Source organism: Necator americanus, chromosome V, assembly GCF_031761385.1.
Source record: "Necator americanus strain Aroian chromosome V, whole genome shotgun sequence".
NCBI classification, from domain to species: Eukaryota; Metazoa; Nematoda; class Chromadorea; order Rhabditida; family Ancylostomatidae; genus Necator; species Necator americanus.
In genome coordinates this window covers 6,918,578-6,942,705 of record NC_087375.1, presented here as the reverse complement: position 1 = coordinate 6,942,705, position 24,128 = coordinate 6,918,578, and the positions used below count along the sequence as shown (strand labels likewise).

General features: G+C 40.8%; 1 protein-coding gene across 2 annotated transcripts; it reads right to left on the bottom strand.

Annotated features, from left to right (window-relative positions):
- Positions 1-1,813: 1,813 nt before the first annotated feature.
- Positions 1,814-22,532, bottom strand: RB195_013163 (uncharacterized protein; the record flags this gene model as incomplete). 2 transcript variants are annotated; one of them, XM_064202854.1, is made up of 17 exons in its annotated part: positions 1,814-1,882; positions 2,481-2,540; positions 4,533-4,580; positions 4,649-4,790; positions 4,855-4,994; positions 5,624-5,689; positions 5,757-5,875; positions 6,541-6,588; positions 7,649-7,742; positions 7,814-7,945; positions 14,616-14,717; positions 15,907-16,000; positions 16,922-17,001; positions 17,065-17,197; positions 18,171-18,277; positions 22,072-22,217; positions 22,484-22,532. In XM_064202854.1, the coding sequence occupies 17 exons, from the start codon at positions 22,530-22,532 to the stop codon at positions 1,814-1,816; spliced, it is 1,629 nt and encodes a 542-aa protein (XP_064058735.1). The 2 variants fall into 2 exon arrangements, with proteins under 2 accessions (XP_064058735.1, XP_064058736.1); XM_064202855.1 differs by having other exon boundaries at positions 22,132-22,217.
- Positions 22,533-24,128: the final 1,596 nt, after the last annotated feature.

The following is a 24,128-nucleotide window of genomic DNA, read 5'->3' as shown; positions in this document are numbered from 1 at the left end:
GCCTTCTAATATTCGAGTAGGAGTGCCGATGCTGATAGTATATGGCTATCTTCACAGCTAAACACAGGTAGATGTTTCGATACGTTCTTTTCTTTCTCTCCCTCTCCCTCCACCCCCGAGCTCCATGTCTGGCTTTTTTCAACGCGAAGCTGAAATGAAATTCAAATTCAGTGAACTTCAGCCACATTTACGGACTCAGAAGGCCGAATGTGGCGCAGTCGGTGAGAGTGGTGGAGCTTGGAACGGAGCGTGTTGAATCATTCAACTGTGAGCATAGCTGTATACAATTAGCATGAGATTCGGCTCTGATTGCACGGTCGATGGTTTGAAATCGCCCTTGTGCCAACCAGTGCACTTCCATCCTTTCTCATTGTATAAATTGGTAGCAGACTCCACAAGGAAGATGAAAACACTGACTTGACACATCGGCCAGCCGTAGCAATTCATTGCAAAGGTGTACTTTCGTTCGTAAGCCTCAAACGTTTTTAAATTGAAGTCAAAAGCTTGAAGGCGGTTAAAGAAAAACTGACGTCTTAGGGAAGCCAGAGGGAGAACGCAAAGTTTGAGCTGTTCGGAAACGAATGTAGCCTCGCTCAATTCCTCTTAGTTCTCCTAAAAACGGCGTGAGAACCTACGAGCTACGTTTGAACGTGCACACTTATTCACGCTCCGGTCCCCTCAGCAGCCTATTCATTGGATGTACTTAAAGGCACCACCCTACGAATCTGAGGTGGTACGGATTTCAGGTGGAGTCTTTGTATACGGGATAGTAGATTACGGAGAGGGGAGTGATTCCGTCCATTTCTTCCTAACTACCGTGAAAAACGGCCCGGAAGATGCGGCGCGTGCACAAGGCTGGCGCGCTCCGATCGAACTCGTGGAAAGTAGCGCGCCGGAACGCTCGAAGCCATATCTTCCGGACCGTTTTTTACGGCATTAGGAAGAAATAGACGGAATCACCACCCCCCCCCCTCTCCTTAACCTACGATCCCGTATACGAATACTCCACCTGAAATTCGTACCACCTCAGATTGGTGGGGTGATGTCTTTAAATGGGGTGGTGAGGAGACATCATTAATGTGACAAGTTTCGGAGATCCGACAAGTTTTGGAAGATATTTTTTTTCTTTTTCAGTACTCTTGCAAACCCAAATTTTTAAAGTTTTAATTTATTTGACAAGAGTGAAAATTGCGAACAAATCTTTACGAGTCTTCAATAGACCCATACTACATTGATCTTTATGCTCATTTTATGGTGAGAATCAGTACAGAGTCCGAAGTCTGCAAATTCAAGACATAACCTTAACCAAGCGTACAAGATTTAATGAAACGTTAAAGGTGAATATTGAGATCTTAGAAAGACCAAATCTTAGAAAAAGAAGTCTAAAATAATCTTGCAAATAACTATGAATGTCCATTTCTGACAAACGAGATCAGTATTGGATTGTAGAGGACATAGAGTTTTTTTTTTCTGAGTGAAAGTTTTGTAGTTGTTAATCATGCCTTGAAAAAAGAATCAAAATAATATACATACACAATATCTTTTGTCAGGGTAAGGTGTTTTTTCTTTGAGATTTATTTCGGAAAATACGGAAAATATAGACAAAAAATAGGTGGTTACAATTGCAGTTACACAGTTTTATATTAAGAAACACAAACGAAGCCGAAATACATAGAAAATTCTGCATCGATGTAATCTGTGAGAGTTCATCGAAACAATCGATCGTTCTACAGAAAACATACACAAGTCGCTACATAAATAGTAAGAAAAATGTAAAAGAAATGACCTAAGTACTTTTGTAACACTATACTCTTCACTGCTTCTTCGCCGCTTTTTTGTGTCGATGTTTTCCTTGATCGAATGATGTTCTCCGTTGCGGAGGCTGTAAAATTTTATAAAATGCACTCAATTGTTTAGAAAAACTTTCCAAGTGATTTTTGTCCTTTTTGTTATGGTTTATTACATCTGAGTTTTATATCTTAAATTATACACTTAAAATCTTCAGCAGTAATTGAGACATTGAAAATTCAGAAAATTTGATTCATTAGATATTGGAGAATGATACAATACAAATTTATAGAAGTTGTAGATTATGTTGTAAACTGTCCGCTAAAGTAAGATAATTAATATTCTTCCTTAATTTACTGAAGTGAAGATATTGAAACTATATGTATATTTTAAGCCTATTATCACCCAGTTTTTCTATAAACCTTCTATTAACCGTTGAATTTTTTAAAGAATTTTTTCTTGAAGAAACCATCACATTTTCCTACATAGCTGCACAGATCGAATTGTTCTGGTCATCATTGCCTTTCGCAATCTTCTATGAGAAAATTATTGAAAATAAATGCTCCTTCACCAATTCCAACATTATTTAGAGAAATTTTAGAAGCCTTTGTATGAAAGTGGAAGCATTTGATCATCTGCTCATTTTGCATTTCTTTATTAGTAAAATTTTTTGTTGTGACACTGTTGCTTACCGCAAATTTTTCGGCTGACATATGTTTCTTCGCCGGCGCTTTTGGTACGTGTTGATTATCCTAGATTATATCGTGTAAATGAGGGAAAGAATAAATGAAAAGGAAATGATAAACGAGCAATAGTTGTAGATGAATTGACTGTTCTCTTATACATATTAGATTTGCTAACAGTTTCAATTTTATGTTTTTTTTTCTGTCTTCTGTATTCCGTCCATTTTTTCCTAATTGCCGTAAAAAAACGGCCCGGAAGATATGGCTTCCAGCGCTCCGGCGTGCTATTTTCTACAACGAGTTCGATTGGAGCGCGCCAGCCTTGTGCATCGCCGCATCTTCTGGGCCGTTTTTACGGCAATTAGGAAGAAATGGACGGAATCACTCCCCTCTCCATAATCTACGATCCCGTATACGAATACTCCACCTGAAATCCGTACCACGTCAGATTCGTGGGGTGATGCCATTAAATGAAACATGAAGAAAATAAGGTTGCGAAAAAAACATAAACAAGATACAGTTTAAAAAGAGCTTACTATTAGAAATTCTTTCTTTATTATTCGTAACTGGTCTTTGTTCCACGCCATGAATGTCCGTTTAGATCTCTCGTATTTGTCGTGTGGCAGTACCTCTGCATTATTCTAAGCTAGTAACTACCAGAACTCGTTATTAGTTTGATTCGAGCAGCCCGGTTGAGGAACGTGTGTCGCGAAAGCGTGATACCGCTTTTATCCGTTGGAACTACTGCTTTCGCAAGCCGGTCGTTGAAACGCAGAAACGGTAAGAAAAGACTCCGCCTTGTCCGTTTCTGGTCTTTGTTCTACGCCATTTTGTGGCTGTAATGAAGAGATGTTCTTCGCAAACGGTTTCCTTCGATGCGAAATCCCCCAACAACGTGAGTTTTGTGGCATAAAGAATGCCAAACGGTAGATAAAGTGAAAAGTTACAACTGAAACAGATTCTACGCTTCGAGGATGAACTGATAGAGTAGGATGCAGGTTTGCAAGCTTTGCAAACTCTCATGCAAACTCTAAGAGTGCCACTAATCTGGCAAAATCCCGCTTTCAACAGCTGTTGCACATCCACTCTTCAATGTCTTTTAAGTAAGAACCAGAACTACGGTCCTTCTTCTGCATTCTGAACAGTTCCAACAGGGAAACGTTGCAAGAGTGGAATTACATCGAATATGAATGCGTAGCGAAGTTACCCCTAGAACAGTAGTGATCAAGATGCTCATCTGGAGTCGTGCTACTCCAGGAGCTGTTCTCAAATGGGTCACGCGGCAACACTGTTCACATTGTAAACATTGCCACCATTTTGGGAATAACTAGTACACCTAAAACAAGAAGAAATAGCACCTGAAGGCCCCGAAATCGTGAAAATGTCATCATACTTGTACCTTGTGTGTTCCATAAATATGGAGTACTTGAAGAAAGAACTCTAAATGAAGAATGAGAGCAGCGAGGGCAGCTTTCCTACTCGTCAGGGGAAGTACGGACCCACTGACGGACCAAGAGCCCATGCCCACCTCTTCGACTCCACAATTCTTCCAGCGTTCTCCCACGCAGCAAAGATGTGCACAGACAGTGGAGACCTAATGACACAGACCATTCCTAAAGGAACGTTAGAGTGGGTCCCAAAAGGTGCTAGATACCCTCCAGGGAGACCGCTAATGGGATGAGTTGATGTGTTCGTTGTATGGACGGATCAGATTGGAGCACAGCTCCGATATGGCCGAAGGATCTCGTCTAACGAAACCTTCAGACATCTTCGATGACGATTTCACGGGAAAGGAACGACTTGAAAATATGTAGTGCAGCAATAGGTCCAGACAGTGGCAATGAGACGGGTGTCTAATTAAGTACGTATTTTGGTGTTTACCTAATCTTCCCACTAATGGTAAAATCAGTTTCTATTCATAAATAGCTGCAAACTTGCTGATTAGTTGTGGGAGCAGGGTAGTTTCACTTCCGAAAAGTTTCTTTACTTATTTTTGATTCGATTCATGGCCTTTTCTTATCAAGAATCAAGAGAAACAACAATTTCGCTTTTATAACTCACAACATGTTGAGGTGCATGTTGATTTTCCGTTTTAGTCCATGGTTTAAGCTGAAATAAGAGAGATTTTGCTAAAGATTGCCTTAGATTTACGTGAATCAGTGTTATAATCCATTCACCTTCGGATATGTTGAAGTTTGTGATATAGCGTTTGCTGCGCTTTTAAGGAACTTGTCAGGAACATTCTCATGTCCAAGTCCTTTATCTTGGCTTCGGATATCTGTCACAACGGAAGGTTGTTTTTGAGGAGGGGATATCTCCCTAAATTTATTGCTTCCAGAGACGTTTTTTAGGCACAGCAAATTCAAGAATTCTGCTTGAATACCGAGGTGGAACATGTTCGTGCACACATATAGCTGTATTACAAGTGGTTCCGGGGCAACACACATCCTCCAAGGATTCTTGCGTAGGATCCTCGGGAGGTTTCATAAGAATTAACGGTTTCCGTTTTTTACCACGAGCAGCCTGAAAATGTCGAGAAACATAAAACCTGCAAAGAAAAACTACTAATCATTTATGGTTAGTTTATCAAATCGGCTGCCAGTGACAGCAGCACAAATTTTCTTTTGCAGTTCGAAAAGCTTCACTTCAAGTAGGTGTATAAAGCGGAGTGAGGAGAGAAATTATAATTTTTGAAAAATAAATGAATAGAACTGAAAATGAATATAAATCTGTGTAACTTGAGGTGTGGTATACCTATCCTATACTGACAGAAATTGGCAGCTATGCAGGTCAAATTACAAATTTCAGTTCACTAAAATTTATAGAGGAGTTTATCAGTATGTTCTTTCAGGAAGTCATTACAAAATACCAGGATTCTTGAAAATAAGAGATAGTAAGTTTTTAATTGAAACATAAGACACTTATTAGGCATGAGTGGAGTCGTCACCTCCAGGGGAAATGATGCAAAGCAGCGTAGGAAGTTAGCTTCCCTTTTTCTTTAACTTGTTCCCTTCTTTCTTTGAAAAGAGAAAGAAATAACGAAACTACTTTTATAATGAGAATGTAGATTGCTACTTTATGCATTTCTTAAATTCCTGAATAAAAATAAATTATCCTAACCAGAATTGAACGTAAACGATATTTCCTCTTACTTTCATCGTTCGAACTGCTTCAGAAGTAAGTATGGAGAGGCGGATGAGCTCATCTTCCATAATTACCTTCAATTTGAAAATTAAAGCTCAGAAAGTTTAAATAATAAGTATTGTAGATGAATAAACCACTTACAGAAAGTTCGACAAGATTGCTGCTTGGATGTGGTTTGAATGCATAGAAAAAGAAAAAACACAAGTAAATGAAGGTGATGAACGCTAACACTTGGATTGGGATGTAAGCAGTTGTCCAAGCTAAACTAGTACATTTTTTTCGGTAGGAAAGGATAAAGGATAAAGTGTCTGGCATTAATAAATCCGCTTGGGATGCGTCACCGCGTTCACTTCAATTCAGAATCGTTAGAGGTTTACGGACGCATAATTAGCCTATACAACGAATTGCTGAGACTAGCCAGTGTGTCAAGACAGTGTATTTATCCTCTAAGACAAGTCTGATACTAATTTATCGACCCCGGAGGGATGAAAGCCGTGGTTGGGACTAGCGTGGGTTTGAACTTCCGATTGATCGTGTAGACACAGCGAAACCTCTTGCCGACTGCGCTACACCCGCTCCACCCACCCCCTTTTGTTCCCAGAAAAATGCAAAGCTCATTAAAAGAAATTGTCAGATATCCAATATTGTTTTTGAACTTTTTTGAATTATTTGAAGAAAGATCATTCGCTTTGTGTCAAAGTGAAAGCGATTCTCTCTACTCTTCCTAGATGTGTAAAAAAAGGTAATTTCACAAAATCACCTAAATGAAGATGATAAGGTGGCAAAAATCCATGTGAATGTGGACAGCAGAGGTAGATGGTATGTTTCTCAGTAACTCAGTACCTCGAAGCTTATATGGACAGGAAAGAAATCAACGCCTTGCCCTATCACAAGTATGACACTATGCAATTAAGCCAACATTTACCTTGCCTCTTTTCACTCATTGGATCTCCTTCCCTTAAAGGTGGTTTTGCTGAAATAACAATTTGAGCATGTCATATCGTACTCATTTTCAAGTACTGTAGTTCGAAAAGGAAATCTGCTTTGTAAGAAAAAAATCAAATTAATAAGAAATTTTTGTAATTGTACAGTTTGGACAATACTCATATTGTATTTATTGATTATTGATATTGATATTGATTACTCATGTTGTATTTATTTATTCATATATTATTGACATATTTACATAGCAAACATTGCACCTTGAAAATATAAAGAAGCTAGAATTATAGCACAGCCATCTTCTTACTATTAAAGGCAGCTTACAACGAATCTGACGAGGTGAAGGAACCCACGGGAAAAGCTGGAGGCGGGGTTGTAGATTGCGGAATCCAGCGTAGTTCCGCCCACCTCTCCGTAATCGTTTTAAAAAAAAGGCCAGGGAACCCTTTTAGTTTCTAGTACGTTAGAACGCGTCCCTGTATACACGTTCCGCTCCTCTCGGCACCCTATTCAATAGTTTCACTTGAATAGGTTTTGGGAAGAGATCAGTGGTCTTCGACCGCTCGCGCGCGGATGCGGCGCGTGCACAAGGATGACGCGGATAAAAACGTTGTGAAAAACGGCGTCCTTCACACCATTTTCAGGAAGACTAAAGAGAAATGAGCGGAACCACTCCGCATCCCGCAATCTACAATCCAATCTCTAGGTTTTCCCCTGGGTTCCCTCATCACGTCAGGTTCGTTGTATGTTCCCTTTTAGTTGAAACACTTCAACATTAGGAACAATATTGTATTAGACTGCGACCACGAAATAAAATTAATTTTGGGACAATCTGATATCTTTAACAGTGTTGTGCTTGAAAAAAAAACGAACGGAATGGTTATCCAATTATGTTGAAGAAAAAATTAAAAATTTGCATGTTCTACTATTCGTTTCGATATTGTTCGAATGCATTTCATCAAGTTTTTATTTTTTTTATTTATTGTTTAATTTATTTTTATTGCTATATTTTTCAAGTGTTCATATTAACTCGATTTTTCTTGTACACAAATCATACTGCCTGAAGATATTACGTGAATCACATGAAATACCTGTTTTTTTGGTTGGAGGCCATTTTTCGAAAACGATACCTGGATAAATTTCAAGATTCTCATCATAGATACAATATGTAGGCATTGTATTTGTCTGAAATAACGATAAGGTAAGAAAATTTCGCATGCGAAAAATTTACCAACAATATTTCATTTCATTCTTACTATCTTTGCTGCATGTAAACTGTATCGATAGAGACAGGCAGTATAGCCGAAATCGAACGTGTAACATCGTTTTGAAGTCATTCCAGCATGATCAGCATAAATCATTGCAAAATCGGTACTAGTGAATATATTCTGAAGCATATGATCATAGCAAATACATATGTAATCTTTAATTTATGCAATTTTTATCTATTGATCCTAAAATGATATTCTATCCCAAATATATTGGAATAAATAGAAAGAGATTTATTTCTTCGTGTGTTAATAAAGCAATCCTTTCAAAAATGAACTATAACACACAGTAATGGGCAGATGATCTAAAGATCCATTCATTAATAATGTCTTTTAGTAATATCTTTCCTCCACAATTCTATGATCACAAATTCTTTCTCAGATAGTTCAATAGTCGACAAGTCGATAGTAGACAAGTCCGTTATGTTTGTCTGTCCCAATATAAGTTTCACTAGAATAGAAGCAATTTAAAGGTAGTTATACTGAAACATCCTTATATTTTTAGGACATTTCCACGCATAGATTTCATAGAAACGACAATTTTTTGCTGTTACGTTTCACTAACGTTATAACAGCAATGAAGAACAGTTCAGCTATGAAACGAACGCCCACACAGCAGTTTTTGCTTCGTTTTTGAGATTTCACGTCTTTCATCCCGGAAAAGATCCTTGAGTTAAAGGCTTCACCTCACGAATTTGAGGTGGTACGGATTTCAGGTGGAGTATTCGTATACGGCATCGTAGATTATGGAAAGAAGGGCGATTCCGTCCATTTTTTCCTAATTGTCGTAAAAACCGGCCCGGAAGATACGGCTTCGAGCGTTACGGCGCGCTATTTTCTACAACAAGTTCGATTGGAGCGCGCCAGCCTCGTGCCCGCGCCGCATCTTCCGGGCCGTTTTTACGCCAATTAGCAAGAATTGGACGGAATCATCCACTTCTCCATAATCCACGATTCCGTATTCGAATACTCCACATGAAATCCGTACCACTTCAGATTCTTGGAGTGGCGTCTTTGAGGAGTAATTTGTGAAGTGTTTTTTTTTCTCAAAATTAGAAACACATACACAAACATATGCAAATACATAGTAGTGTCAAAATGATTCATATATCTTTTTAGACCACTTAAACGTAGCGTCAAGTGGATCAGATAGAGCTTTGCTAAGACCAGCTTTTCTTTGAAATTTTATCGAGACGATAAGTTCCTGGATTATGTGGGTTATGTGTGCTGAGGGGAAGAAATGCCTACCGCTAAAAAATACCGCTCAGTGTTCGTTACATCAAGAATGGGAACAATGTCTCCGGGGATGGATCACACAGTGGTCGACTGATTGTTGTGAACTGAGGAGAAATATATTTCTTCTCAGTTTTCTCAAAATCATTTGCGATTTGCTCACTGAACAAAACATCTCTTCAATATAATGTCCTGCAGTTCCCAATCCCTTCCGTCCATCATTTATTAAGTTTGTAATTGATACTTCGTATTCTTCTAGCTGGAAGAAGCCACCTGGCCGAAAACGGAAGTTCTGGACTGACGTGGTGAAAGAGGACCTGAGGACACTCGGCGTGGATAGGCAGTTCAGGCGAGACGTAAGGTTTCGCAGAATATGGAACAGCGACGAATGGACTGATTCTGTGCAAGCTCTCGCAGAAGATCGAGAAGGTTGGGCAGAGCTGTGTTCAAGGACGGCACACTTCGGCAAAGATGCGGGTAATCGCGTCAGGCGATGACATCAGCCCGCCGATTAAGCCAAGTAAGTCACCTCGTATTGTTTTCTACCAAGTTTTTTTTTTCAAATTCTTTTTCTGTTTATTTCAGCTTCTTTCTATTCTCTTTATAGTTTTTCCTGGCATTCCTCATTCGATGCTCTCAATATACACCACATGTCTTGCGTGCAGCTTTGACTGTTTCAATAGAAAGTACAAGGCAAAAGCACCACCATTACGTCCTATCGCCCTCCTTCAATTTATTATCTGATATCGGGAAGAAAGTGCTGAGAAAACTTATGTAATGTTTTTTTAATGGAGTGAAGAAAAGAATCACCAGTGTCAGAGCTTAGCGAGCCAATTACAATAACAGCTCCATATGCAGAGTTAATTACAGAACAATTCATTATTTTTGATGAGCTTACGCTTAAATACGTTGAAGTTTAACTAAACGTAAGATTTTCCGCAACAACTCGGAAACAACGAGAACTTCTGATCTCAACGAGTTTTCGTTGTACTCACATATCATTGTATTTGCTTCTTTTTATATTTCCAAAAATTTAACTCGTTTTCTCATTCCACAGTGTATTGATCTATGACGAAGAACAGAAAAGATCACATCACTTCCAATCAACTATCTTAGGCGGTCATTACCATCTTATCTCATGCGACAGCAATAATTTTCCTTTTCGTCCTCTTCATTCATGAAGTTGCTTCTTTTTTTTGATTTTGATAATATTTATTACCTGTCCTACTATCACCTTGATCACAGTGACTCCCGCTTTTCATCGATTTGTTTGGAGGGGGGGCAGTACTACTTGCATTCATCCCGATCGCGTGAAACACGAAGAGTATCGAAATTTTCTTTGAAGGATTTTGTGAAGAAGTCTGTACAACAATCGCTCACATCTCTGGTCCATTTGTTTTTGTCGAAACGTGCCACATGTCCTGCCCACATTTCGATTTCTTTAACGAATGCGAAAGATGAATGAATGAATGAATGAATTTGTTTCGATTTCTTTAATAAATGCGGCGCCACCTTTAATATTCGATTGCTAACGTAGGATAGAACTTCGAATTCCTACCCTCACTTGTGGCAAGTAGGATACTCCTATCAGCATTCTTTCAATTGAGCGTTCAGTGACATTCCCCCCACTCTCTTCTTGCTTGCGAAGTGCCGAGGTTTCTCAAGTACAGATCAAAGGAGAAAGTATGGTGGTATGAAGATATGAACGCGGTTCCTGATCTTTTCTAAAACAATCTCGACGCTCCAATGCGCTCCCCAAGCCGCTCGTTCCCCCGTGCTCAGGGGTTAGATCGTTCTCCATATTCATTTCATGTTCTATTATTCATTTATCGACCCAGCTAGTGCATTCAGATATGTTCGTTCCGTTGAGCGTGAACGGGATACATAAGATCCATCCGTTTCGCATGAACATCGTCGTTCATGAAATCACTTGAAGGCCGATGCTTGCATATGTTTTGTCAAAATCGGCCAGCATTTATTCCATTTGGGTGATGCTAGATGTTATCTTTGGTTGTCTAGGGCTTCCATGACCGCTTTCGTCTTAACTTAGTCGAAGGCTTTTTTCAAGTCGATGAAGGTGAGACATAACGGTATCTTGTACTCTCGTGATACCGCAATGAATTTCGAAACCGTGTGAATGTGATTAATCGTGCTGAATCCTTTCCGGAACCGTGCTCGCTCTCGTGGCTGTTTTTCATCAAAGATTTTTTTTTCAATCCTATTAGGGATCACTCTTGTAAAGAGCTTGTAGACGACGAACAATAGCAGATTGGGAGATCGTTGCCGATGTAATGTGGATCTGCTTTCTCATACAACAAAGCGGTGGTACCTTGCATTCCGACAGGTACAGCGGTGAAGAGCCTCGCCAGGGTTTTGACAAATAATGGCGAAACGTTCTTCAGATGATCTTATTCTGTCGGAACCGGGTTCCGTAAATTACAGATTACAGTAGTAAATTACAGTTACACAAAATGATAGCATGTGGTATTTTGGATGGAAGAAATTTTGGAATGACCCGTCGTTCCTCCTCAGATGGTGAAGAGACAAGTGGATATGGCTGTTGAAACGCTCAATGTGGAAATCGTGGATGACTTTCTTCATTCCTTTTCTCAATGCAATGGTTATTCCGTTCCGGAGACATCTTTGTCTTGCAATCGGTGAAATCTCGACAGGCACAGGAAACGCTTTTCCCTACCTATGCAGCTTCAGCCAATACTGTTCCTATTCTCTCTTTGAGGTCTCCTTTTTTCGCCTCTCTGCAAAGCTTTGCAAGCTCGAACTTGTGTTCCTGGTTGCCTGTAGCTCGTAAAGCTCCACGCTGGCGTATTAGCTCAAGAGTTTCTAGAGGCAGGCGTCTTTCGATGGTTTTAAACCTTCCAGGCTTTATCGTGCAGTCGTGAGGGTGTTCAACGAACCGGTCGTATTCTTTGTCGACATTGTTCTTTGCAATATCTTCCCAAACGTCGGTTAGAGTAGCGAAAAGATCCCAGTTAATGGTATTTCTGGGACTTCGCTCTGTAAATTTTGCGGCCTTTTTTCTATGTGAAGAAAAATCATCTTTGAAGGAAACGGTGGTCTGATCCCGTATAGAACTTCGGTACAGCTACGACATCCGTCAAGGAAAACTTTTACTGACGAAGATGTGGTCTATTTCGTCTCAGTACACCACACCGGTCCATTTCCACATCCAGCGTAGAGGCTTTTGAAACTACGAGTTTCGAGTTGGATGGTTTTTGTCGCCGTGATAAACTAGGAAACCCTGCTCGTTTCATTGTAGGCCGTGGGCTCCGTTAAAGTTTTGGCGTTAAAATCACCGATGGTCCCCTCGCAGAAGCTTTTCTTTCCTGTAAATACATCTCTATGTCCATATAGAATGATTCGACTTCTCCTTCACAGCTTCATGCTGGGAAATAAGTGAAGAAGATAGTCAAACTTGAACACCTTCTCATCCGTAGACGCTTGCTTTGGGTCGTCGAAGTTGTTTGGAAGAGTCGATGTCCTTTGCCATACTCGTTTTGACTTTTGCGCCAACTTCATCAACTCGTCTACTGTTTCATGTTCCTAAGAACAGTTCTTCTCCAGTTTCACATGCGGCGTTCAGCAGATGGCGTCGACTCATGTTGGTCAGTCCGTTGAGGCGGTACTTAATCTTTAGGTTTGTATAATCAGATCCTCAATTGCCGCTCCAGAGGTAAGCGTCCATGCTCTTCATGTATGCTCTTTGTGTACAGATCATGTCATCTTAATCCTTTTCCGTTTCGGTAGTCTCGGGGAAGGTAAACTCGAAAAAGGTAAACTAAGAAAAGCTCTCCCCCTGTTCGTTCCATCGTTGAGGGGTTGATTCCGCCCATTTCTTCCTAATTGCCAAAAAAATCGCCTGTAAGATACGTCTACGGGCGTTCTGGCGCACTATTTTCTACAAGGAGTTCGACTGGATGGAGCGCACCAGCTTTGAGCGGCGCCGCATCTTCCGGGTCGTTTTTTACGGCAATTAGGAAGAAATGGACGGAATCACCCCCTCTTCATAATCTACTATCCCGTATACGAACAATCCACCTGAAATACGTACCACCTCAGATTCGTGGGGTGATGCGTTTAAACCTCCTGGCTTGCATCATCAGATCTTCAATGGCGGCATCCGATGCGAGCGTACGGGCGTTATAAGTACAGATCACCATTCTAGTCCTTTTCCGTTTCGGTAGCCTAGATGACTTGTGTAACCCTGCTCCCGCTGGTGCTACCGTACCTCCTCCAAAATCAAGAGACTTTTTTATTGCTGTGTCGTGCGTCTAATTTCAGGACTCATGGGTAGGTTGCAGACCTCTATCCCGTGTGTTTGTTGGAGAACGATGCGTCTTCCTTTAGTGGATAAATGGAGACCATTTGTTTGAGGCGACTCAAAAGCGCCTCCCTTGCACCTCTAAGTCACTTGGTTGCAGGCCTTCGGTTGAACCGACATACATAGGATAAAGGATAAAGTGTCTGCCGTTAATCAATCCGCTTAGGATGTGCCACCACGTTCACTTCAATTCAGAATCGCTTGGGGTTTACGAATGTGTAACTAGCTCATAAAATGACTTGCGGAGGCTAGTCGATGTGTAAGATCAGTGCTTTATCCTCCCAGACAATTGTGGCACCAATTTATCAATCCCGGAGGATGAAAGGCTTGGTGAGCACTAGGGCAGATCCAACCCTCCTTTCGATCATGCAGGCAACGAAACTTCTAATCGATTGCGCTACACTCGCCCTTAAATACGGGATACAAGTGCATTACGAGCCAATTTTGGAACAGCAAACAGAAGTCTGTCCCTTGAATCTTAGGGGAAACACAAAGTCGTATCTAATTGTTTAGCCCCTATCCGCCACCCGGGAACGCTACTTAGCCTCCCGACTAATCGGTTGTGATCTCTCTAGTGAGGCAGATCCGTGACTATTCGTCTATGCTCGATACAAAAGGATAGTCGATAGCTAATTCTTTCTATATGAAATATGCTTAGTGTGTGAGCGGGTGTAGCGCAGTCGGTGAGAGAATTATGAGTCTGCACGATCGATCGATGCATCGAAACCACCCTAGTGTCGACCAAGCCTTATCCCTCTAGGTTCGATAACCTGATATCAGACCTGTCTGGGAGGATAAAAACAGTGGAGTGATACATCAGCTAGCCTCGCATGTCACCGTATAGGCTAGACGCGGGTTCGTAAACCTCAAACTGTTTGAGTGAATTAATTAAGTGAATTAATTGCAACTATTTGCTGCGCTGTTCCTCTTTTCCACTAAAATTCTCATTATCATCTGGTCTTGAAATCTTGACGAAACACCACAAATAACATGACAGCAATTCATCTTCTTTCTATTCATAGGTACAGAGTGAAAATCGACCACATTATCAATTTGACTGCTGGCTCTTATAAAATTTTCAGCCATTTCTCTTCTTCTATTACCTGTATTGATTCTATTAGCAGAATTATTTTATATTGGCTGTATTATTCTATATTCTTTTCTTTAGTTTTTAGGGTGTATAAATCATTTGTTGTTAAAATACAAATCACAGCTCACAGGATCATTTCCAATGTAACTACCAGGCGCCCCAGCATCATATAGTCCCAAACTGAGATTCTCGATGGTCATATCGTAAAAGAAATCCAGACGCTCGGCCACCTGAAAATAATTTAAGACCTCATATCTCTTATTAACATTAAATGCAGTGTTTTATAACATTGACGATTTCGACATATCACAAATTGACAGGGTTAGTGATGCAGTTCACAAATATGAGCGGCGATTCCGCGCTTGGATCTCGTAGAAAACTTTGTAGAAGAGAGCGATGGCGGTCATATTAGCCTCTAAAAACTACTTGTTAGCAATGGCGGCATCCGATGTGAGCGTACGGGCGTTATAAGTACAGATCATCATCCTAGTCCTTTTCCGTTTCGGTAGCCTAGACGACTCCTGTAACCCCACCCCTACTGGTGTTACCGTACCTTCTCCAAAATCAGGAGACTTTTTTATTGCTGTGTCGTGCACCTAATTTTCAAGACCCATGGGCAGGTTGCAGACCTCTAACTCTTGTGTTAATTGGGGAACGCTGCGTCCTCCCGTGGTGGATAAATGCAGATCATTTGTTTGAGGCGACTCCAAATCGCCTCCCAGTCACTTGAAAGCACGCTATTGGCCGGACCAACGTGCGGTTACAAGTATTTTATAAGTCAGTCCTGGCACAGCAGAAACAGGGAATCCATCCTCTGAATCCATCTTAGTCTCAGGGCAGGCACAAGCGATTGAGTAGAGATGAGCCGAACTCGCATCTCTTACTTTAACAACGGATTCTTTTCTCACTTCATATTGGTGGTATGCTGCTTTAAAGAACATTCGGGAGAAGCACTTCAAAAAGTACTTTAAACTTAAAAAGTACTTTAAGTGGCAGAACCGCTGAAGTGACGCATCGATGCTAAACTGGCCTACTCTGAATATGGTGAAGTGTATTCGCAAAGATCGATTTTTATCGAAGCAGTATCAAATTGCGTTTGTACGGTTATTATATTGTTATATATTATATTGTTCGACACCATCTTAGTCTGACCACCCCTTCGATGTATTGATTGATTGGCCCTGTATGTTACAAAACAAAGAGGAAAGAGACTTCCATATAAGCTAGAATCTCGTTGTGGGATCTGAGCATGGCTTCGCAAGGGGGCGTCGGCATAAAGCGGTCGTTTTTACAGCGATCAAAAGCGATTTGTGCTGCCGATTCTGAGTAGAACTTGCGTGGATCCTGCACAGTGGGAGTCTCTTTCTCGTCCCCCATGTTACTGTAATGAAAACAACTCTGAATCAAACCTCCACCTACCCATAATCGATATGTTCCATCTTCATCTATATAAGAAATGATGTCTTCATATTTATAGAAAAGAGGTAGATGCAATGATTTCTGTGCGCGTTTCCTTGAGAAAAATATTAACAGTTTAGTTGAATTCCGCGCAATCATTACGTCATAATTATCTTCATCTTCTCCTTAGTTGTCACAGTTTTTTTTCAACCGATTTATCTAATATTTCATTTTTTTTTCCAGATTTTTGAACCAGTTGCTAATACATAATTTTTCTCCAGAGGTGAGATTTATGGAGCGTGCTCCTACAGAACCAGCTGCAGCTTCTCAATTTAATTTTTTCATTTAGTGATCATTCAAAAACGAAGCTATATGCGACAGATATACACGGCTAGAATTTCACGAGCTTCAATCGAGGAGAATGTTCCACAATTGCCTGATATTTCATAGAAAAGAAATGCATAAGGAAAATTCTTATTTTCTTCTCTTCATTTCAGTTAGTCTTTGTTTTGCGCAATATTACGAGTATGAGCTTGGGACTCGGACTCGACTCGACTCAATTTCTCTTAAATCTACTCAAAATCGATGTGGGAAACAAGAACGTGTTTGCTCCTACGAATTACGTGAAAACGCTCCATCTTTGTGCACACGCTACGTTCATGAGTGAGCAGTCGAAAGTCAGTTAGGTCCCCTCTCCAGCCTACTCAAATAAAGCTAACGAATAGATTGCTGAGGGGGCTGGAGCGTGTAAAAGAGAGCGCGCCCTAACGTATCTCGTAGAAACAAACGTCGTTCCCGTGTCGTTTTTCAGAACAATAAAGGGAAATGAGTGGGCTCACACTCTTACTCGTAATTTACATCCTGAAATCTATGATCTCCCACAGGTTTTCCAACTACGTCAGTTTTGTGATACGCTGTCTTTAAACCTAATCACATGACCTAATCCTAAATCCTAATCAGATGTGTGTGTGTGCATGCGCGCGCGTCTAATCACATGTCCGTCTGTGTGCTTACAAGAATGAAATAAGATAACCACCTGAATGAGGATTTTTTGTTCTGGAATTCATACTGGGTTATCCTGAACAATTCATCAAAAGAATAGCAGATTAATCCTCCCTGAATGTATAAATAAATATTTAATTTATGACAAAAGCATTCGTCTAGATATACAAATTTTACGTTTTTTTTAGCTTGATGACATGTTCTGATCTCACTGTTCACTGATTCTACGGGGATCATTTTTAGTTCATCCGATTTCCCAAGTGATATTATCTTGTACGGCACGTCTAACAAAATTGCTCGTGCTGGTATTCTATAATTAAAAAAGTGGGAATTGGAGGTCTTTAATCCGAGACATTCAGCATCCTCTCTTCTACTGCAGTCAGATATTTGCTTTGTTTGCACCAGTAGAAGGTTTTGCTAAATCTTACACTATAAGCTTACAAGCAATTCCTAAAGGCAGCAGGCCACGAATCTGACGTGGTGTGGGAATCCGCGAAAAAAGCTAGAGATGCGATTGTAGATTGCAGGATCGAGGTGCTTCCGCTCATCTCTCCCTAGTCTAGGGAGACCAGTGATGTTTTTTCACCTGCCTATTCAAATGAAACCAATCAATAGCCTGCTGAGACGAACGGAACGTATACATAGAAGAGCGTCCCAACGTTCCTCGTAGGAACTAAAGCGGTTCCCACGCCGTTTTTCAGGACGACTAGGGAGAGATGAGCGGAAGCACCTCGATCCTGCAATCTACAATCGCACCTCTGATTCCGCAATCTATAACCCTAACTCTTAATTTTCTCGCGGATTCCTTCACAACACCAGATTCGTGGTGTGATGCCTTTAAAGAAGAACACCTTTCTTCTATTCGCATCTGTTCAGTGGCGCAGACGGTAATAGTCGCTATAATCGATGGTTCGAAAAAGTCCCAAGCGAACCATGGCTTACATCCATTCGGGATCAATAAGTTGGTGCCAGACTTGTTCAAAAGGATGAGCTGGCTTCATACATCGGCTAACCCCCCGTAGGTAATCGTGTACTCTGCACATGCGTTCATAAAATCCAAACAATTCTGAATTGAAGCTGAACGCGTAAAGGTATTTCCATAAGGACTGATGAACTTCGTGGACTCACTTTCTTTCAGTAGAAATATTGCAACCAGAAAATTTTCCTTGACGCGCGACTGCAACCTATTATCAAAAGATTATCTGCACATGGACTCAATACTAGGGTCAGCTTGAATGTAGATTTTTGAGTAGAGTGTTCTCCAAACTTCATAAATTACTCACATAACCATTTCCATGTTTTTTCTTCTTTTCAAAATAATGGCTAGTTTGTTCTTTCCCCAAGGAAATAATATTGGTTTATGTTTCTCGTACTTGCATTTTACGTTGTTCTGAAATATAAAAAGAATTTTTCTAGATGTGAAAACCATTGAAAATTCCAAAATAATAGTAATAGTGACAATAATAGTGACATGCTTCACGATCATCTTCATGATACTGATGCATAGAGTCCTTTTTTTTGTTACCTGTTTCAGTCGAGTTTGACTTTTCTTTTTCTGGATGCTACAGTGTGAAATCAATCATAGATAAATCGTAGCACTAGCTGGTGCCATTTGTAAATATCCACTTGTAAGATCCAGGAAAATAGGCACACGAGCTCACATGTTCCGATTTTTTTTTGGAAATCAAAATTTCGGAAGATGTGACCTCACTTTATAGATACACTGTATGTCGGACTAGTGAGATCAACTTCGTAATGTGAACATCACGATAGGTTTAATAAGTAGGTGGTACCTATCCGTGTTCGGTGAAAGAAGAAAAGGGGTGTAGTTGGAAACTTTGCATTACTGATGCCACCTTGGATAAATGATACTTTCAGGAACAAGGATGATGAATCTGGTTGTTGGAACTTTGTAACGAGTTGGGACGTACGAGGAGAAGAACATTTAGTTCTTGATCTATACATTGGTTTCTTGAACCAGGTATGCTTCTATCCTAGTTGACATCAAATATATCTCATAATAGAAATACCACTCCGTTTAACTTCGTTTTCTATTTAACAACTAGATGGTGCAGGGTGCAGCTCTTACCTTATGATATACTTTCCTTGCAACAAAGGTTCAAAGTAAGGACGAACCGCTATTTTATACAACAATTAAAATGACTAAAAATGACGCACAAATGACTAAAAAATAACAAATCAACAATTTCAAATGCTTGTCTACAACAACTTTCTTGCTGGTTTGACCACATGTGAAAGTTTGAGTCTCTGAACACTTTTTCAACTATAACCTTAGGCTATGTTAGGTTCCAATTATTGCTTCTTGGCGCATATTTGGTGTCATTTTGCTCCTTTCTCAACAACATGTCAGTTTTTGTACAGATCTCAAAGAGAGGAATCTAATGATATATGAGTTATCCTGGAGTTTCCATTTTATGAGCAGTTATGAGCAAGCGACGGTGGCCGACGGTGCCGCACCGTCACTCACCGTCGATTTTCAATGTTCATGCAGAGTATTGTAGTTGAAGCCAAACCCAGTAGGCCTTCCAGAAGAAAGCCGACTATGTTAGATCCATTGCATTTATTCAATTTTCAAAAGTTTCAGCATACAAGCATCTACAGTTTCTCTCTATTCACTCATTCAAAGGAATTTGGAATTAGGTACTCGCTCGTGAACTATTGAATTGAGTGAAAAATCCTGAATGGAAATCTCTTTTATTGCGAACGCTTCAAACTTAACATTTTTATCATGCAATTTCCATTAATGCTATAGCATTCATCACTGTCTAAAATGTATCCACGATCCGCTAACTTTTTGATTCCTGTGGGCCGAGAACAATGCGGCAGCGAGTCAAAGAAATGAACGATCTCAGGTGCGAGTTTCGACTCATCGTTAAGTTTTGTTTCCCGAAGGTGATGCTTCAGTGCTTGAAACAGGCAGGTAGTAGTCGAGCGGATCCACATAGAGGGAATAAGCTGCACAGGATTCTGCAGGTTCAGCTCCGCCACATAAGGAAGGCGTCGTGAAATAGACGGACTGCCACAGTTCAGATGTTTCCGGCGAATAGCGTCGGTAAAATTCACCAGTTGAGTGGCGTACACCTTAGCGTTCACTGTGGATCCAAGATAAAGGAACTGAAAGCAGAACATTCCCTGAGAACACCATCAACAGCAAAACAGAATCCGTGTTTGATGAAGATCAGCTTTCGTTTCTTGGAATGGTTCCTCGTAAGGCAGCCAGCGGCGGTGTCGCGTAAGGTTAACATACAAGATTCAACTCTCGTTCACAGCGACAATATCTTTGAGGAAGCCCTCCATGTGTGTGAGCAGAATATGTAGGAAGTTTCAAATAACGATAGACAGGCATTGATCCTTGATGATTTTCCCCAGTTATGTGGTTCCTGTCGTCCTGTCTCACGTCGAGACAACTTTATAGTAACCAAAGTCGTAAAAGAGATTGGAGATGGCATTCTACGGCAGTCGCGCCCAAGTGTTGCCGACAATTCGCGAACTAGTAGACGATGCCTTCCTTCAATGTGGCTCATAGTATGACTCTGTAGGAACTCACAGTAAACGATGGCTCGTACATGTTTCTTGTTAAAGGCATCACTCCACGAATCTGGAGTGGTGGGGTTCCAGGGTTATGTCTATACGGAATCGTAGATTATGAAGAGATGATTCCGTCCATTTCTTCCTAATTGCCGCAAAAAACGGCCCTGAAGATACGACTTCGAGCGTTCTGGCGCGCTATTTTCTACAATGAGTTCGATTGGGGCGCGCCAGTTTTGTGTACGCGCGGCATCTTCCGGGAACTTTAACTGAAGACATGGTAGCTTTGTAGTGGCAGGAGGGCTAAATGCGTGCCTACACCTCCCTTAGGGTTAAAGACAGCATACCACGAATTTGAATTTGGTAAGGGAATGAGCAGAAGCTGAAGATGGGGTTGCAGATTGCGGGATCCGGCGTGGTTCCGTCCACCCCTTCTTAATCGTCTTTAAAAAAAACGGCTTAAGAACTGCTTCATTTCTTACGAGATACGTTAGAACTCCCCTCTGTGTACACGTTCAGGTTCACCTCCACCCAGCAGCCTATTCCTTGGTTTCACTAGAATAGGCTGATGAGAAGAAATCACTGATGTATTGCCCATGTTCGACTGTCTGTTGCTGTTTGAGTTTGCCAACCGTTTGGATGCTTTCTGTAGGGTGATGAGGCGCTTGAGGGGATAAATCACTAATGGCTTTGAGTTTTAAAGGCTCTGACGAAGGCGGTAACGCCGAAACGTTAGCCGTTGTTTAATAAAGACGATCAATACCAATCTTGGCTACAGCTCAAGGAAATCAATTAAAAAATCACTGATGTTCAACCGATGGGATTTGGATGGGGCGCGTGCACACGGTAGCGCGTTACAACCGAAATCATCGTAAGAAAAAACCACGTTTTTTCTTACGAGAGAGATGAGCGGAACCACCACGGATCCCGTAATCGACAACCCCATCTCTAGCTTTTCCCGTAAGTTCCCTCTTCACGTCATATTCGTGGTATGCTGCCTTTAAATTTCGAAGTATTTCCATTGGTCTTCTTAGGAATTCTAGAGAAGAAAGAAGGCATTGCACAGAGTCTCATTTTATTCAGGAAGGATGTTTTTCTCAACCCAGTACACAGTTCTTAGTAAAATCATTGATTGAAGACCTATTCTCTAGATTCTCGCTACTTAGACAAACTTCTTGGATTTCTTTTAATTTTACTAGGATCAAAGGATGTTCACTTTTGTAACAATAACCTCACGCTGTATTCAACACAGACATAGCCCTTGAAAATGGTTCTTTTTTTCCTTTAAAACATCTAATCTGTTTCAACTTCTACAGTCTCTGTTGATATGTCCTTTTGTCCATCAAAGAATGAAACAGAATTCCACTAATGTTGATGAGCCTTCCCTGTAGAATATTTCGTAGTAGTAAAATGACCTGATAGCCCTCAAAGGGGAAGTAGAATGACTTCTGCTTCTTCACACATGTGTAGAATTGGATTTGAATTCCCTTTTTGTTTGTTTTTTGTCTGTTTGTTTTAGACGAATATATAAACGAAATATATGGTAAATTTCGTTTTTATTCTATTCCGCCGATTTCAAAGAAGTCCACAGGTGCTCTGTTTACGTTTTTTAAACGCAAATAACAGGCTACTCACAGCGTGGTAGGTCTTATCTGGAATTGGTTGTAATGAGATGTGAAGTTGACAACTTCCCACCAAAACAAAGTGAAATGAAGCCGTTATTCTTTGCATTAGTGTTTCTGATTCATTACATTTATGACTGGAATACACTTTGTTGAATCCTGAAAAGAAAAACAAATTTGTTTAGAAGCATAGTAGGATCAAAACAACATGAAGCAAGATGTTGTTGTATAAGCAGCTGCGCTCGAAGCAGCACGGTAGAGAAGGCGGTTGGATTCGAGTCCAGCAGGGATCCTCATATGATCCCAATCCCTAAGCCCCACCGTACCGCTTCGAGCGCAGCCGCTCGCGCAACTGCAACGCGTAGCTTCATGTCGTTCTGAACCTATACATTTGATTAGGTTCCATAACCTTAACCGCGTCGCACCTGATACAGTATGAAGTTGAAGAAAAGCGAGAATGAGCGTCGTAACCATCTGACTGCTCGATTGAAGAGAAGTACTTCGAACACACCTTACCTCACTTTCAATGCTAATCTGCAGCAATGATTACATGATCTTTAGACAAAAGTAAAAACAAAGTTGGAAGAGGTTGTAAACAAACCTGTTTTCTCCTTACACTTTTTTCTAAGCTACTGTCAATGCTCTTAGTAAAGAATGTTGTGCGGTATAAAATGTAGCGACGGAATGATTGTTAATCGTTAGGTTAGCAAATATATTTCTCCGATTTTTTTTTTGAAGAACGATCAACAATCAAGACAACAAAAGTTTTGCATGGAAAGAATATATCATTGTGAAGCTTGGTTGTAGTACTTTAAAATGCGTTTTCGTTTTATGGCACTTTAAAGGCATCACCCCACGAATCTGAGGCGGTACGGATTTCAGGTGGAGTATTCGTATACCGGATCGTAGATTATGGAGAGAGCGTGATTCCGTCCATTCCTTCCTAACTGCCGTAGAAAACGGCCCGGAAGATGCGGCGCATGCACAAGGCTGGCGTGCTCCGGTCGAACTGCTTGTAGAAAATAGCGCGCCGAAACGCTCGAAGCGGCATCTTCCAGGCCGTTTTTACGGCAATTTGGATGAAATGGACGGAATCACTGATAAAGATGAAGAAGATTGATTTTGCCTTTTCCTTTTACTTATAGAAAGTGTTGTTGAATAAATGTTTGAAGGAACAGCTTCTCAAAAATCATCACTAAAAGTTGTCCTACTATTTTCGCGTGCAGTTCTTGTGAATTAAAAACACCGCCAGCATATCACCGTCTCTATCAAAAGCAGGAGATTTGACGATACACCCAAATACATTAACGAAAAGCAGGAGGACAATCGAAATTGGGAAAATTCCTTTCACACTAACACCATATGCTTAAAGTTGCCTCATATGGTTGCTAAGCCCTCTTTTCTAGTCATCTCTTACGTTGTTATCCTATACTTAACAAAACAAGGTGATTCTACCTATAGTAGGGTCAAAACGACATGACGCCTCAAGAGAATTACGCAATTGCGTACGCGGCTTCTCTCGAGGTGCTTCAGTGCAGAGTAGCGGTTAGGATCGAGGGAGGACCATTCCTGACATCATTTCTCGCCGTGTATGGTCCTATCAGGATCCCAACCACTTTATTCACCGCACCGCTTCGTGCGTAGCCACTTACGCAACTGCACGGTGCCTCATGTCGCTTTGACCCAACTATATTTAACACTACGCTAGTCATTACAGTTGAAACATGGGAAGAAATTATCTTGAAGCATAAGCTGTTAAATGGAAGAGTAAATAAGTAAATGAATCTATACATAGGAAAAGGCAACATACCACCAAAAAAAAGTAACCAGCCTATCTCTAGCCAATGAATCTAAGTCACCAGTTTCGAAACCTGGAAAATCACCTGTACTCCATACTTTTATATCAAACACAGATAGGAGAGTGTCTTTTCGAACGTTCAGCACTCACGGACAAAATTAACGCTCGCGAGCCACGCGATCGACAAAAATTGGACGAGATCCATGCCGGCGAGAGTCGTTGCTGTGTCGGGGCGCGGTTCTCGACGATATTTGCAACAAGCGCATAACAAA